The sequence below is a fragment of the Asterias amurensis genome, chromosome 4, assembly GCF_032118995.1.
Source record: "Asterias amurensis chromosome 4, ASM3211899v1".
Classification (NCBI taxonomy): domain Eukaryota; kingdom Metazoa; phylum Echinodermata; class Asteroidea; order Forcipulatida; family Asteriidae; genus Asterias; species Asterias amurensis.
The window spans coordinates 24,529,004-24,546,003 of record NC_092651.1 but is presented as its reverse complement, the minus strand read 5'-3'; the positions used below and the strand labels follow the sequence as shown (position 1 = coordinate 24,546,003).

The 17,000-nt window shown below is 37.8% G+C and overlaps 2 protein-coding genes across 2 annotated transcripts in view; both read left to right on the top strand.

Annotated features, from left to right (window-relative positions):
• Positions 1 to 12,613, top strand: part of LOC139935716 (C-Jun-amino-terminal kinase-interacting protein 4-like) — a 68,670-nt gene extending 56,057 nt beyond the window's left edge. The window contains exons 23-29 of the mRNA XM_071930260.1: positions 496 to 563; positions 2,135 to 2,283; positions 3,570 to 3,741; positions 4,545 to 4,658; positions 5,682 to 5,858; positions 6,912 to 7,049; positions 8,084 to 12,613. Of these exons, the coding sequence (XP_071786361.1) occupies positions 496 to 563; positions 2,135 to 2,283; positions 3,570 to 3,741; positions 4,545 to 4,658; positions 5,682 to 5,858; positions 6,912 to 7,049; positions 8,084 to 8,214 (949 nt within the window). The 3' untranslated portion in view covers positions 8,215 to 12,613. The remainder of the gene's footprint in view (positions 1 to 495; positions 564 to 2,134; positions 2,284 to 3,569; positions 3,742 to 4,544; positions 4,659 to 5,681; positions 5,859 to 6,911; positions 7,050 to 8,083) is intronic.
• A 1,297-nt stretch (positions 12,614 to 13,910) lies between these two features.
• Positions 13,911 to 17,000, top strand: part of LOC139935670 (adenylate cyclase type 9-like) — an 85,537-nt gene continuing 82,447 nt past the window's right edge. Inside the window, exon 1 of the mRNA XM_071930180.1 lies at positions 13,911 to 14,399. The gene's annotated coding sequence lies outside the window, so the exon portion shown is untranslated. The remainder of the gene's footprint in view (positions 14,400 to 17,000) is intronic.

Below are 17,000 nucleotides of genomic sequence, written 5' to 3'. Positions count from 1 at the left end.
ACCTGCAGGGCGAATCGCATATACCCCCAGAAGTGATAAAAATACTATTTATAGCGCCCTCGCGCGATCAAAAATAAGGCGCATTAAGTGAGATTTGCGGTAGCGCCATGTGGTTTCATGTGGTTCCGAAAAGACCTGGTGGTTGACAACTTAATGTTTCAATCAGTATGCTCTGGTTGTCTTCAGGAGAATGCTGGACTCTGTTGCTAGATGCTGCTTACGTATGTGCTGCCTTGTTGAATAAAGCCAGGTTCATACTTCCTACAAATGCGAATGCGATGTGAATTTGACGTCACAACTATGTTTTCGCTGCGAAAATGTGACGTCAACATGCCGCAAGTATGAACCGGGCTTGACTGGGATTTGGGCTTGGCGTGATGGTGCCGGAAGGCAGGAAAATGGTAAAGATGAGGATAATTTCTTCTTTGTTACATGTACACCCAAAATATTTTGCATCTTGATATAGACCTGTTTTTTTTTATAAATCTCTTGTAGGCACACCAAAGGTCGCGTCCTGGCGGCTCTGGCCAATGGCACGTTAGCAGTCTTCCACAGGTCAACAGGTCAGTTTAGGGTCAATATAATTTCCAGACATCTCACATCTATCAGATTCAACTGCAGTTTTTTTAGGGGAGTGGAATAATCATTGCCTTGTCAATCCTTATTTTATTTGCATTCAAGACAAAATAAACATTTGGTTTTTGTAACCGTTTGTTTTTTGTAACACTAAACAAATACTTGTAAAAGAACCCAGTTACACTTATCGCTAAGAGAAGGGGTTTGCCCCGGTATTTTGTTCATGATTGTGTCGGATATAAGGAGCAACTGTTATATTATTGTTACTATTTATTCATAGATGGACAATGGGACCTGAATAACTACCACATCTTAGACCTTGGGCGTCCACAGCAGTCAATCCGATGCATGGTCCTAGTCTATGATAGAATGTGCAGGATATAAGAAGCCACTGTTATATTATTGTTTCTATTTATTCATAGATGGACAATGGGACCTGAATAACTACCACATCCTAGACCTTGGACGTCCACAACAGTCAATCCGATGCATGGTCCTAGTCTATGATAGAACGTGTCAGATATAAGAAGCCACTGTTATATTATTGTTACTATTTATTCATAGAAGGACAATGGGACCTGAATAACTACCATATACTAGACCTTGGGCGTCCACAACAGTCTATCCGATGCATGGTCCTAGTCTATGATAGAATGTGCAGGATATAAGAAGCCACTGTTATATTATTGTTTCTATTTATTCATAGATGGACAATGGGACCTGAATAACTACCATATACTAGACCTTGGACGTCCACAACAGTCAATCCGATGCATGGTCCTAGTCTATGATAGAACGTGCAGGATATAAGAAGCCACTGTTATATTATTGTTACTATTTATTTATAGATGGACAATGGGACCTGAATAACTACCACATCCTAGACCTTGGGCGTCCACAACAGTCTATCCGATGCATGGTCCTAGTCTATGATAGAATGTGCAGGATATAAGAAGCCACTGTTATATTATTTTTACTATTTATTCATAGATGGACAATGGGACCTGAATAACTACCACATCTTAGACCTTGGACGTCCACAACAGTCTATCCGATGCATGGTCCTAGTCTATGATAGAATGTGTCGGATATAAGAAGCCACTGTTATATTATTGTTTCTATTTATTCATAGATGGACAATGGGACCTGAATAACTACCATAAACTAGACCTTGGACGTCCACAACAGTCTATCCGATGCATGGTCCTAGTCTATGATAGAACATGCAGGATATAAGGAGCTACTGTTATATTATTGTTACTATTTATTTATAGAAGGACAATGGGACCTGAATAACTACCATATACTAGACCTTGGGCGTCCACAACAGTCTATCCGATGCATGGTCCTAGTCTATGATAGAATGTGTCGGATATAAGAAGCCACTGTTATATTATTGTTTCTATTTATTCATAGATGGACAATGGGACCTGAATAACTACCATATACTAGACCTTGGACGTCCACAACAGTCTATCCGATGCATGGTCCTAGTCTATGATAGAATGTGTCGGATATAAGAAGCCACTGTTATATTATTGTTTCTATTTATTCATAGATGGACAATGGGACCTGAATAACTACCATATACTAGACCTTGGACGTCCACAACAGTCTATCCGATGCATGGTCCTAGTCTATGATAGAATGTGGTGTGGTCTCAGGAACAAGGTTCACGTCATTCATCCACAAACATTGAAAGTTGAGGTGAGTACAGTAGAAATGAAATTTATTTATTTAGTGAAAGGCAGTGGACACTTTTAGTAATTACTCAAAATAATTATTATCATAAAACCTTACTTGGTAATAAGTAATGGGGAGAGGTTGACACTGTGAGAACCAGCTCCCTCTGAAGTGACGTCGTTCTTGAGTAAGAAGTAATTTTCCACGAATTTATTTTGAGACCTCAGATTTAGAATTTTAGGTCTTGATATCAAGCATCTGAAAGCACAAAACTTCGTGTGACAAGGGGGGTGTTTTTTTCTTTCATTAGTACATGTATCTTGCAACTTCGACGACCGATTGAGCTTAAATTTTCACAGGTTTGTTATTTTATGCATATGTTGAGATACACCAAGTGAGAAGACTGGTGTCCAGTGTCTTTAACTTATTTATTCTGATTGAGAAGCCGAGGGTTCTCAGAGAAGCGAAAACAACTTCTAAAAAAAAAAATGAAACAAATCTAAGCAACATTAAAAGAAAACAGTGTTGAGATCGATTTTAGATAGGTGGGGTTTCTTTTCATTTATTTTGGTTGTGAAAAAAGGGGATTCTCAGAAATTCAAACTTAATCGCTATGTACTAGCCAATAACCCAAATTGAATATTGAATAATGTTTTATTGTCACTTGTAAAAAAAACAAATATTTGTACAGTGAAATGCCTTTTGGTTTTGTGTGTCTAAAAATATAGTGTACAAAAATGCACACTCAAAATTGACCATTTATACAAAAATACATTGAGTGTATATAATATAAACATTTATGAAAAGTATTACAATGTACAGGCAAAATACGAAAGATAAAAATCAGAAATAGACATTCGTGATTAAAATCTGTATTTACAACACAAACAGCTGTGGGGTAAATAGAGAGAAGACAATGAAGGAAATTTCAGTTTTAGATGTGGGAGGGAAAACCAAAGAGAATTATTTACGCAACTAGGTAGGGACTAAAACCTGATCCACATGCACCTGTAGTGGCCCTGGGAATGAAATCATGGACCTGGAGGTGGAAGAGCGAGGAAAGATACCACTATGCCAATCCGACTGACCATCTCTCTTGCACCTCCCTACCACCCATAATTGTTAAGTGTCTAAGAAGAATACAAGACTCAAAACTGCTGGTAAGAGACACCAGCATGTTAGGTAGCTTTGATAACTATAACCAAGTTTAATATTTATTAATAGTTGATTTTGATAATGTTTGTTTGTGTTTTTGTTTTTTTATTGTTCTTGAACCAAAATCTTGATTCCTTACTTTGTGTTTTTTACAGCGGTCATTTGACGCCCATCCAAGGAAAGAGAGTCAAGTCCGGCAGCTTGCCTGGCAGGGAGATGGAGTGTGGGTCTCGATCAGACTAGATAGCACGCTGCGTTTGTATCACGCACACACTTACCAACATCTACAAGACGTTGATATTGAGCCTTACGTTAGCAAGATGCTTGGTAAGTCATGTGGTTGTCATGTGGCTTTATGCTCAACCACAAGAGGGCGCTTTACAAGGTTTAAAATCAGAGCTGGTTAATAGACCTTTCTTTTGCAATGTCATAGTCTGAGTTTTTGCGAACCCAGGTTGGAAAACTATGGAAGGCCATAATGCAACTAGCAAAAACAGACGGCTACAGTTTGAAAAATGGGGGAATTTCGTATTTCTTCAGACATTAATTTTTAAATTATCAACCCCGAATTTGAACCAGAAAACAAGATCAAAATGGGGTCATGTCTGCGAGGCGTTTTTAACGACCTTTCCAATGATGTAGCGATTGTAAAAATCCATCATGTAGATCAAAAGTTAAAATTTCTTGAAGTAAAAAACACAGGGTGATAGATCAAAAGTTAAAATTTCTTGAAGTAAAAAACACAGGGTGACAGACTATGTATAGTCTACCCATTGTGTTGTTGCTGCATTTTGACTGAAAAATGTTTCCTGCAATTCTGGACCAAAGACCATGTTCTAGTGCAATTCAACCATGTCCATTGTCATACTGTTCATTCCTTTGTAAAGTTTTTAGGAAATAAAACAATAAATATAAGAAACTGGTCCCTCCATGTCTTAACTCTCTCAGTTCACAGCTCTGATTTAAACAAAGTATAAATAAAATATAAATTGAGATTTTTCTTTTGAAGTTTCCTTTAGAAAGTTTGTCTTATTGTTTTTGAGTTTGTTTTCTTTCTTTTTTTTAAAAAAAAGTGGCGGCAACATAATTAATTAGTTATAGCCATTGTTTTTGTTCTTCTTACATTTCAGGTACGGGAAAACTTGGATTCTCCTTTGTACGCATCACTGCACTGATGATAGCTTGCAACCGGCTATGGGTGGGTACCGGCAATGGTGTGATCATCTCAATACCACTCACTGAATGTAAGTCACTTTTTATAGCCTTTTTATGACCCAGTCGGGGTTTGATTCCCACCCTAGGCAGTTTAGTAGCCATGGGCAGTGTGCCGTCTCGATACCTCTGGTAGGGAAGCACTGAAAACCATTACCGATTGGTTTACATTGGTTTGCGCACATGCATGTTTGAAACATTCGTGTGCTTGTAGACTGTTGGACGCTTAGTAATGGCATGATATCCCTCATACTTAAGTCTGATTTTCGATTTTTTTTTTCTTTTCTTTTTTTCTTGGCAAAATCAGAAAAATGGCGAATATATATCCAGAAAAATATATTAAACCATACCTTGTGAACAATTAGGTCAGCCCATTTGCTCAAAACTTAGTTTCCTACTCTATTCCAAGAAAAAACTACTCCGGTACATGTCGTCGCACTCCACATCTTCAAATGTCTCCATCATCACAGCTCCACAATACCCTGATCACTGTATCCAGTACCAGTACCTTGATCGCTGTATCCAGCTTCATGTTTCTGGTCGGTCTGCCGTCAATTTCACGAAACTCTTCCTAAATTAAGACTAATCTTTGGACTTAGGACGAGTCCCAACCCTGCACTGTAGCATGCAGACCTTAAGATTAATCCTAAATTAGGAAGAGTTACTCGTCTTAACTCGAGATAAGACAAGTCCTAACTCTTTGTGAAATCGACGGCTGGTCTTTGATCCTGCTGTGATGATACGCTGCTGTCGGAACATAGGTCCAAACACACAAACACGGACGAAGCATCGACAAATGCCAGCCTGAAACTTTGAAACAGTATACCGTCTCACATTAGATCACTGGACACTGTTTCTTCGTTCAAAAACAACTTAAAAAATCACCGGTTTTCAGTTGCCTGTTCATTGCCCGTTGTTGCTGAGCGCCATGATCTTGATGCAATGGCGCCATGCAAATCTGGTTATTATAATTATTATAGCTATCCAGCCTGTACATGTGTATCATCCCTGATAGTGAACCAAAATCATATAATATTTTTACTTTGATTTAACAGCAACCAAACCGACGCCAGCCGGTGGAAGTCGTCCCGGGGCGGTCATCAGAGTCTACTCAGACAGTAGATCAGACAGTGTACGCCCAGGGAACGTCATACCATTCTGTAGTATCACTCAGGCGCAACTCTCCTTCCATGGACACAGGGACGCTGTCAAATTCTTTGTCGCCATTCCAGGTAAAACTCAGGGTTTGTTACGAGATTGTAGGCCAAGTTTGCATAAGATTTTGTTGACTATAGTTTAAATTCAAACTCTGGTGTTTCTGATCAGCAGAGTGTGAGTTTCGAGTTCCCAGCCGTGACTCCTTAAGCAAGACACCTAACCATTGCTTTGCCCTTTGGATGGGACATAAAGCCATTGGTCCCATGTGTTTTGTGTAACGCACAAAGAACCCAGTGCACTTATCAAAAAGATAAGGGGTTCACCCCGGTGTTCTTGGTTTGACTGGCTGCATATTGCCGCACAGCACCTTGTAAACCACTACATCGTGCTATTTTAAAGGAGTAGGTCCTATATATATCAATCGTAGCTCCACATGACCTTACAGACAAATACTGAATGTTGAAGTGCACTGAGCAAAGGATACGAGTGCTTATTATTATAACTATAATTGGACTATGCTACATTATACAATTGTTGCACGCTGTGACGGGGTCCCCAAGGGGGACAATGTCACCCAAGGCAAAGCACCCGAGGGTGTACAAAAACCCATGGACCCCAAATCACAGCGTGCAACAATTGTTTTGTTATACTTTGGTAACATGATTTTTCCTCTTCTCATGTTGTCATCTTCAAACATTATAACGACGGAGAATTATTAACAAGTTCTTATATAGCGCATTTCACAATAAACCGTATCAATGCGCTTTACATTAGTCCCCTGGTCATTGGGCCAATAAACATCCCTTTAATCTTTCTCAGCTCCCATTTAGGGAGTATACAGCCCCGAGCTGCCGTGGCGCTCCGAAAGCTTTTCATTCACATTATCAACCTCTACCCTCGCAGGTACCCATTTATACCCCTGGGTGAAGAGAAGCAATTATAGTAAAGTATCTTGCTCAAGGACACAAGTGTCACGACCGGGATTCGAACCCACACTCCGGTGAATTAGCACCAGAACTTGAATTCGATGCTCTTAACCACTCGGCCGCGACACTCTACGTTTAAGTTTTTCCCCAAGTAAGAGTTGATGGAGCTAGCACATTTTTCTTTCGTCATCTTTCTCTCAGGTACAGCAGGTAGCGTCACTACAACCGCTTCAGGTTCAACCCTCGATACCGCACCAGGCAAGAGTGCCATGGAGAAGGCAGTCGCTAAGAACATGTTGGTGATGAGTGGTGGAGAGGGATACATTGACTTCAGGGCAGGTTAGTTCCCCCCTCCTCTTCCCTGCTTATTCATTTAGCTTAAATGAGTAATCATAAATACCTCAGACAGTTTCACTATTCCTATTGGTGGAGAGCATGTCACGTGGGGGTGTTTAAACATTTGAAAATGACCAGTGTTTATAACCGGTTGTGAGCGGGACAGTTTCTTCATTCCTATTGGTCGAGAGCAACGGCTGGAGCAGTTGTTCCACATCACGTGGTACGCGCGATGCGCACAGCAATCTCCTTATAAGGAGTTGTTTACTCAAGGGTCTGACCATTTCATAGCTGGAGGGGTGTTGTGTTGAAAGAAATCATTGAACAATTATAATTTTTGCATTTATTTTACTTTTTGACCAAAAAGTGTTGATGTCTTTTGACCGAAAAGGTATTTATGAATGGGAATCAAAGTGTGTTGATTCGGTTTTCAACTAGTGGTTTAAACCAGCGAGGCCTGGTTCTTGATAGTTTAGCTCGACTTCATCTCAGTAAAACTATCAAGAACCAGGCCTCGTTGGGTTTAAACCACTAGTTGAAAACCTCTTCACCACACATTGATTCCCTTAATTACATTCGCACACCAATTGTTGCATTATGTCGAATAACGCAATAAATTGTAAATGATATATTATCGTGAATGAAATAAATCGCTCAAGCTTAGTTGGAAAACTATGGAAAGCCATAAATGCAGATCAAAAATGGATAGCCATAGTTTGTAGAAATGTTACACAAATATTAAAAACGAGTTGAACTTGTTAAAAACAAATCAACAAGTGAGATATTTCACCTCATGAAGCTTTAAAGACAGTGATAAATTTGATCACAATTTGGTTCGTGTATACTGTTGTGTATATTGTTGTGTATATTTGTTGATGTTCTGCGCCTCGGAATAGGGTCTTGTACACTAGATAGATGGTGCATTATAAATGCATTATTTTTATTTATTATTATTAACACTTTTCAAGCTTTTGCCTTCGGTACACTTTGTGTAAGTTTGTTTATTGTTCTCAATTTTTTTAAATATTTTTATTCAGGTGATGGTGACGATGAAGATGAAAATGCAAGCAGTAATAACTACGGCGACGAACTCACCAACTCATCCCGCGTTGCTAGGAACGAGAGAAGCCATCTCATCGTCTGGCAGGTGGCTGGTGTGACCGAATGAACCAAACCTCCTTGACGAAAAACACACAATGCCACTGTCTCCCGTTTCTATCAATGACTCTGAAATATTCGGCACAGTTTTATGGAGATCTGCTCCACAGAAAACTTATTTCATAAGGTTTATCGCGATTGAGAAACGCAATGCATTGTGGGAAGGAATATGGGGCGGTTTCTATGCAGTTTCTACGACTCACGCACGCAACGCCTATACCTTTGTGTGGGTTCAACAGCGCCCTCTCTTGATATTTTGCTATTCGCGATAAACCTTATTGATGGGGAGCCAGTGGGGATGTAGGTGTGGTATATTTGCATTTGGCCGGTAATCTGTTTCTGTCAAATCAAATCAAAAGATTATACCATTTGTGTTCACTATCTCTGTACTTAGCAAACTTGTTGGTGGCTTTTGTTACTGCTTACAAAAACCACTACACTTTGGCTTGATAGTCGCCTAAACACTCATTTTTTTGCACTGTGAGCTTTTGTTCTTGATTAAGGCTGTGTGCCCATCGGCAGCTTCGGCTTTGGCTGTTGCTACCGGCTTCCAGTGCTTCAACACTTGTTCACATGGTGATGAAGCCATAGCCACTTGTTCGGAACTGGCTTTATGGTCTTATTGTGTAGGGATCTAATCAGGGATCTAATCTCATTAACACTAATTTGCTGAGCACAGTTGGAATAGTTGGTAACCAGCCCCAAATACCATATGATATGAAGTGTTTGTGACTGGTTCTCTGGTTATTATGTGCTACGCTCACAGACAAATGGTTAAGCAATGTTTTCTTTTTGTGGATATTGAGTCTTTGTCACTTCAAAGGTGTAAGTAAAAGCCTGGATGTGCTACATTCAAATTGAAATGCAGAACAAGCCAGAGCGCGGAAAATGTAAATTCACTCCAAAGTTCTTCAATAGCTTATACATTCTTTCGTTCATTGGTTCAGTTCTTTCTTCATTCGGTCAGTCATTGTTCGTAAGTTCATGTATATGTCGGGTCACATAGTGTGCAAATACTGGTTTATGATCATTGCCAATGTTGTCCACATATGTTGTCTCTTTGTTTGTCTCCTTTTCTTGGCCAAATCACCGCCTCCCCCAAACCTCTGTACATACTCCTAAATGTCATAAATGTATCCATACACAGTCGCCTCGGTGAGCCATATCTTTGGTTTAGAACACAGGAGTCACTTTCTGTGTTTTAAACCAGACAGTCTCGGTTCGTTCATACTAGACTCTTGCCTGCGTGTTTATACCAAACACACTGTACATAGAAATAATTAATGTATTGTCTTGTATATAATGTTCTAGTCCGCAAGAATTTTTGAAAGCCAGAGTTAGAGAGGAAAACTGCAAAATGTGAAAAATGTAAATATCTGGGCCTAATTTCATGGTTCCTCTTACTGTAAGTAAAGAATCGTCACTTACGGAAGCAGAGAATGCCGCACTTATGTCAACTCTATTTCACAAGTTAGATGAGAATGTTTGCTTTAGTCAATGTGATGTTTTGCTTGCACAGAGCGCGCAAATTTTGTGCTTGCTCTGCGAGTGAAGAACGGCATACGGAATTAAAAGCGCAGAATTTTACTCTTTAGCAGAGCCATGAAATTGGGTCCTGTTTTGAATAGTGCAGTGGTTGAATGTTGAGAGTCGCTCAAGTTATTGGTAAGAAACGTTTTTGGGGGAATTTACTCTCTTAGGAATGTAAGGTCAAAAGGAAATCTACTCTCCCAAGTTTTTAAGTAGATATGTCAACCAACGGAATAAATGTCATGGTGGCATGTGTTACACGGAAACAAGACTGCCGTACCGTAAGCCATTTTGAGATATGGTGGACGCAATACTGGGACACAAATTAGGTTTGGTAAGTTTTCGCTTAACACCCAAACCAACCCAAGGGCACTCCTATAGTGTCGGCCATCTTCCGTTTGAGGCTTATGTAACTTTTCTCAAGTTAACTCAATCACATAAACCATTTTTAAAATAAGGCAAATATTGTTTCCATTGGAAAATAGTTTTATTACCAAAGATTATTAGAAAATATCTAGACCTTCAGATACGAGCAAGAAAAAACAATTTTGTGGCTTTATTTTGTCTGTAAATGCTCATTTTGTGGTTTTGAGTGGGCAGCAGTTATTGTTTCTATTGGCAGTTGTTTGGTTTGTTATTTAAAGTGGAGCTTGAATTAGTTGTCATGAAATATGAACGTGCAATGATGTAAAAAGACAAAATAAGATGTTGTTAAAGAAGATTTTTAGTTTAAATTCGCTTAACTTGTGCTGGAGTATTCACTCTGCAAAGAAAAAGTATTAAATTTGCCTGAAGGGAATGTGTGTAACTGTAGGAAAGCTGGCATCAATCGGTATGTTGCCACAGTAAATATTCGCAATGTGAATTAATTTAATGTTGCACAAAGTTCAAATATAGCAGAAACAAGTTACTAAGCTAATCCTTTTTATTTTTTCTTATTTGCTGAGCCAAAATACATTGGGCACCAGTTGCAACAGAGTGAACTATGCAGTGTCTATGTGCGGGTTACCTGTTTCTGCTAGCAAGATTTTCTGCTCATAACCACTTTGTCTGCTTACACATTTTATGAAACTAAACTCTATTTTCAATGGATTACGTTACTTCGAAGAAACAAAAAAAACAGCTCAAAACTTTTGTTGGACCAGATGAAAATCATAATAATAAATAATTATCTTGGGAGTCTCACAATTAAACCTTTTTTTTTTTTCAAGCACTACAAAAAGATTGATCTCATTTGTCTCGGGTTGAACATTCATACTCAACAGAACTGAAAGACGATTATTAGACTCATCAGTCAACATTTGAACGGAATATTTAAGTTTAAAGATGAGGCGAAGCATTATTCTTGTAAGTTTAATACTAAAAACCCTTGCCTTTGGGTCATTAATCCAGTGTTAATATCGAGGCTTAGCCACTTCTTAAAAATAAAAAATTAAAGTATGCAGTCAAACATGCTCTTCCAAAGTACTTAAATCATTTCTGGGACCATGTTTACCCCTAAACGGTTAATCAAAGTTGAGCAGCCTGGGACAGGTCTCCAGTTCTCTTGAATTTTCCTATTCCAATAAAAAAAAAATTAACATCATTTTAAGCTAATCTGAATATCTGACATCACACTTAAAGGACCTTAAAAATAACAATTAAATATTGTTTTCTCGGGTGTGGTTTGCTGTATTGATCATCTGTTCTTTGTTTTCTGACCACCACTGTCAAAGAACACGACGGTTTTTAAAATATCATCATGATATGTGTCGTTGCAGTTTAGGTACCAGTCTATTTTAGATAGCGACTTCATTCTGACTCTTAAGCCAAGTACGAATTGGCGGCTACAGCTATGGCTAGATCATCAGATCCTCATGTGTTGATGTATAGGACCTCCTTAGTAACAGATGTAGCCATAGTTGTAGCCGGCAGGTCAGATATACTCTTAAGCCAAGTACGAATTGGCGGCTACAGCTCTGGCTAGATCATCAGATCCTCCTGTGTTGAGGTATAGGAGCTCCTTAGCAACAGATGTAGCCATAGTTGTAGTCGGCAGTTCAGATAGACTCTTAAGCCAAGTAGGAATTGGCGGCTACAGCTACGGCTAGATCATCAGATCCTCATGCGTTGAAGTATAGGACCTCCTTAGCAACAGATGTAGCCATAGTTGTAGCCGGCAGTTCAGATAGACTCTTAAGCCAAGTACGAATTGGCGGCTACAGCTATGGCTAGATCATCAGATACTTACGTGTTGAAGTATAGGACCTCCTTAGCAACAGATGTAGCCATAGATGTAGCCGGCAGTTCAGATACGACCTTATAATATTCGTGTATGCTTATAGTGTATGGCTTCTCCCAACTTCATGACTATTTTTTCTCCAGTTTAGAACAAATTGTTTGTCATAATTATAGTTTAAAAAACATTGTTCCAGTTTAAAATTGCCAGTAATAAGTTTGTGCACATTTGTTATTTCAAAAAAAAAGAAATCCTGTAAAATTGTGAATAACGTTTTATTTATTTTTAATTGTTTGGTTGAGAATGAATTGTAAATTGTAAGGGGGACGTTTTTTTGGCAACTAATCCAAAAATGCACATAAGCGCATTTTATTCCTAGTGCTGTAAATTTGCCTGTAAATGTGGCTTGTCAAAAAGATATATATATATACATAATTTTTAAAAACTTAGGAAATAGTTCATTCAAAATTTTGTTGAGACAAAGTTTTTTACATGCTTTTTTTTTTATTACACTTTTAACATTGCAGTTTAGTTTTGAGTTCTATTCTTAATTTGATGTAGTTTTTAATAAATTGTTTTTTTTTTCCAGATTCTTATGGCGTTTGTCTTAATTCTGCCAAAATTATTTTATTGGCTGGTTTATGAGTATTAATAAATTAACAACGAGCATAATCAAGTGACTTTGTGTGTCTGTTATTTGTTGTTGTTTTTCAGGGCACTGGACACTATTTGGTACATGTAACTACTCAAAATAACTGGGTCAAAACTAACTTGGTAATGAGCAATGGAGAGCTGTTGATAGTTTAAAACATTGTGAGAAATTGCTCTCTCTAAACGAACATGGTTTTTAAGAAAGAAGTATTAAATATTACCAGACTACATGTCTGCTTGGATGGGATTCGAACCACATCTATCAACTAGTGGTTCCAAAGAGACACATGAGCAAATTTCTCTGCTAACTAAAAGTTTAGTAAGGCACAAATAATCACAATAGGGTGAACTTTAGGAAATATTGGCTCTGTAATCTGTGTCTGCTAGGCATCATACTTATTTCTGCGCATAGCATGTTTTTATGCTTACAGGATTTATGAAAGTTGGTCCAGAATGGGATAAAATTATTATATGCAGGATTACCTTTAGCCTGAACGTCATTCTTTGAGGCTCGTGGATAAAGACGGTGTGTGTGGGGGGGGGGGGGGGGTTATAGTAAACATTCCAAGACTAGGATAGGAAGAAGTGTGGTCTTTTATTTTGATAGTTATTAGCGCTTCCAATCAGTCTTGGTTCATTTTGTACAAAATGCCAACAACAGCAAAAGTTTTGTATTAGCCATCCCATATCACTTTGTTGGAATGATATTTCATTTAGAGTCTTGTAAAATTATGCGCCCAAAACGAACCCTTTTATTTGCCCTAACTCTGCACTTCCACTTTTTGGTCTCAATATTTCGTTTAAGCTTCACAGAGAGGTGAAGTGGGTGTGGTTGTTAGGCCTAAAGCTAAAACAAATAAAAATGTTTTGGTATATTCTTGTTTCTAATCTGATCGCTTCCCCGTCCCATCAACACAACCCCAAAACTTAACCACTAAAAATAAATGTAGTTTGGTACTGTCAATTTCTTTTACATTGTTCCATAACTTTTAAGTGGGCGGACTTATTTATCACCAGGCTGTTCCGACTTTCCTCAAACATAACTAGTCGATTAGAAAAACTAAAAATAATTATTGCAGATCGCCCTCTTCGAGAGAAAGACTAGATGCGCCTAATTATGCGTAAACTGGAAGTTCGGCTTAGTTTTATCATGGAAGAGTTTGTTGCGCGCACAAAACTGCTCATTTATGTTGGAAATTAGCGCCCTCACTTGACGAAAAAGTCAATTCTGTTCGGCTTGTCAAAAAAATAGAGGGCGCCTTTCTAAAAGGTGTTTCAATTTTTTTGTCATGTGTGTGTGTCACAATTGGGTGGGTTTTCATGAATTTTGCTGAGGTAGCTAGGTCTGGGAGAGATGCAAACCAACTAAACCATCATCAGATGCCTGCCACTGAGAAATTTCCTGCTCCCATGTCGAGCTAGTTGGAGGCGCAGTTGGGAGTTGGAGCAAGACGGAAGATGTGAAGGTTGTCACAAAGTCTCTCTCTGCACATCTTCAGACAGCCGAGGCGACACCCCACACACGAAGTCAAAATCGGTGCTTTTCAACGGGGAGTGAACTGGGTATCTGCCGGTACGTCCGTGGGGCTTGAACATTGAAAAGCACGGCACCTGAAGTTTTAAAGTTGCCCGGTGTGTCCAGGGTTCTCTACTTTTGGGGTTCGCCGTCACTCTCTTGTTGGATTTCACTGTGTGGGATGATTGTAACGAGCAAGACCACAACAAAAGTTTGTTGCTGCAAGCCAGACCATGATGAATGAATAAGGAAGGGAGAGTCTTCGTTTTGAAATAAAGTGGTAGGTTAAATTACCATGCTTTATTTTGTATACTTTTATAGAATATTTATTTTGTATCAATTAAATAAAAATAAATTGCTCAAAGACTAATGGTAAATGTAATGTAAAATACATGTTCTGGTAATAATGTTATTACTCATTTTTATGAAGGGGAGGTGATGATCAGATGAGTTACGTTCCCTTTTTGTGAGACAATTTTTGTCAGCAATTATTTTACCCGAATTCCCCCAACATATTGCTATCGGTTCATTGTGACGATAGCGAAATGAACTGACATTCCCATAATACTTGCTCTATGTTACTCTGTTTCCGTATCCTGTCATCACTTCGTCACTAATTTTTACGGAAAGGAATTCTAATTTGAGTAAATTAGAAACTCATTTATTTCATTACAAATGAAAAAGTCGTGTCAGGATACCAATTTTTTACCCAAAATCTATAACCTTTTTGAGAAAATGGATGATGGGTTTTTATTTGTTGCAACCAGCACTTCACCTGGAATTAATTTGTTATCAGATTTATATCAGAAACAAATTTGGAAAACTTTCTGTATGGCGCCACCACTTTTTCATTCGATATGAAATAACATAATATCAAATGAAACAACATAATATCTAATTAACCTCAAGTAGATGTCCCTTTTTGTAAAAATGAGTGAAAAGGTGTGGCTGGCGCCTTACCTAAAGTTATTCACAAATTTTAAATTTGTCATATCATTGTTAAAAAAAATGCCTAGATTTACATGGACAACACTGGAGGCCCTATAAATTTGAAGGTCATAAATACACTCATGTAGCTAGTCTCCGTTAGGGCTGTAGCTAGACCAATAATTTTAGTGTGGGAAATACATCATTTTTATTTCAAAGCCACCAAATGCGAGCAGAGCAACAAAATTATTCAATGTTCAATTATGGGGCCTTTAAATTGCATAATGCAAGGTTTCCAAAAACTGTTTGTCTTATACGGTGTGAAGTACATTCCTCTTGTAGGTGACTGTAAATGGGGCCGTGCAATGAATTGCCTTTTGACTGTGTGTATGTTCTTTCCCTGTACTTTTGACACTCTTGTTTATTATAATAGCTATGTGTCAGATAGACAATAAATTTTTTTTTTTTTAGGAGAAATCTGTGCTGGGCTGTATACAATTTATTTTTCTCAGAGTGTTTGGCAAAAATTGTGAGTTCTGGGCAGGCTCGCCCAGCACCGCCCACCGTGGCTACAACACTGATCTTTGTAATTTTAAAGTGATAATTATACATAGCTCTTCATCCACCATCCATTTTTAAACTAGAATAATGGGACACTTTATTTTGTAGTTACATTATCATTGCCCCTGGTCTTGGCTTTATTGCCCCTGTTGCCCTGCTTGGTGGTGGTGCCCCATTTTAAAAAAACCTTATAATTACACTTTAATGTTTTCCCAATGGAAGTATGCTTTGCACAATGAAAATGGCCTTGCCCTCTCAATGGTGAAATTCAATCCCTGATAGTGATTCATAATTTTTAGACTTTGTTCTCAAAGAATCCTAGGAAGTTCATTTACATCAGGTATGAATCATCCACATGAACTCTACTCTCTAGTCTACAATGGTCTGCCATGGAATCAAAGGTGCATCTGACGTGCTTACAACTGTAGCTGCAATAATTTTATATCTTGGTCACATCCCATGAGATAAAAAGAGCTGTACAATGGACCACATGTTTTTTTTGTATTTTTTTTTTCAATTTAGTTTTTCCTCTCAACATTTTTAATAATATTAACAATTTATTCATTTATTTAGTATAGAGCAAATTCCAATATTATTTTGTTCAAATGCACTGGACAATAAAATATTAGTAAAAAGTCAAGAAAATACACAATAAAATTTTACCCATAAACCTATGCGTGCTAAATTACACACATTAAAATGAACAAAGGAAACAAAAATAAAACTTCTTTAAAATGTAACAATTTCAGGTAATGTACCACTCTCTGAGTATATAAAAACAAAATTGGGAAATCATTACACAATTTTAAACCCAAATGTTGTAAAAAAAAAAAAAAAAGAATATAGTAATTTATTTTTAATATAGCGTCTTACGTATTAGTAAGTATGACACTATACACACATTTAGATGTGTAAGTCTACTCAAATATTGTTCCTTTCAATTTCTAACACCATATACATTCCTACTCAATGAAAATACTTATAATTTTCCACTCAAAATATGCTTTCAAGTAATAATTTGTAAATTTTTCAGTTTTCCTGCTTATTATCAAGACAATCTGTTGGTTTAGGCAACCTAGCAGAAGAAGCTCTGAGACTGAGAATAACTAAATTCCTCCCTCATTGACAAAGTCTCACTTTCATAAAAACGGATTAAATCAAGAAACAAGGGCTCATGAAAATGCCCAGTGCATTTATACATAAGAGTATTTATTGCGACATTTTTTCTTAAATCCCAAAATGTCATGAGTTAAAAACCTGCCACATGTCATCAATTGTACAGACAGTAAATGCGACACATTGCATAAAAACGTAATGTGATCTTTGTATTGTTTGATGAGATAGGCTGCATGTGGTTACAAAATACTCTTGTCATAAATTTGATGAGTTAGGC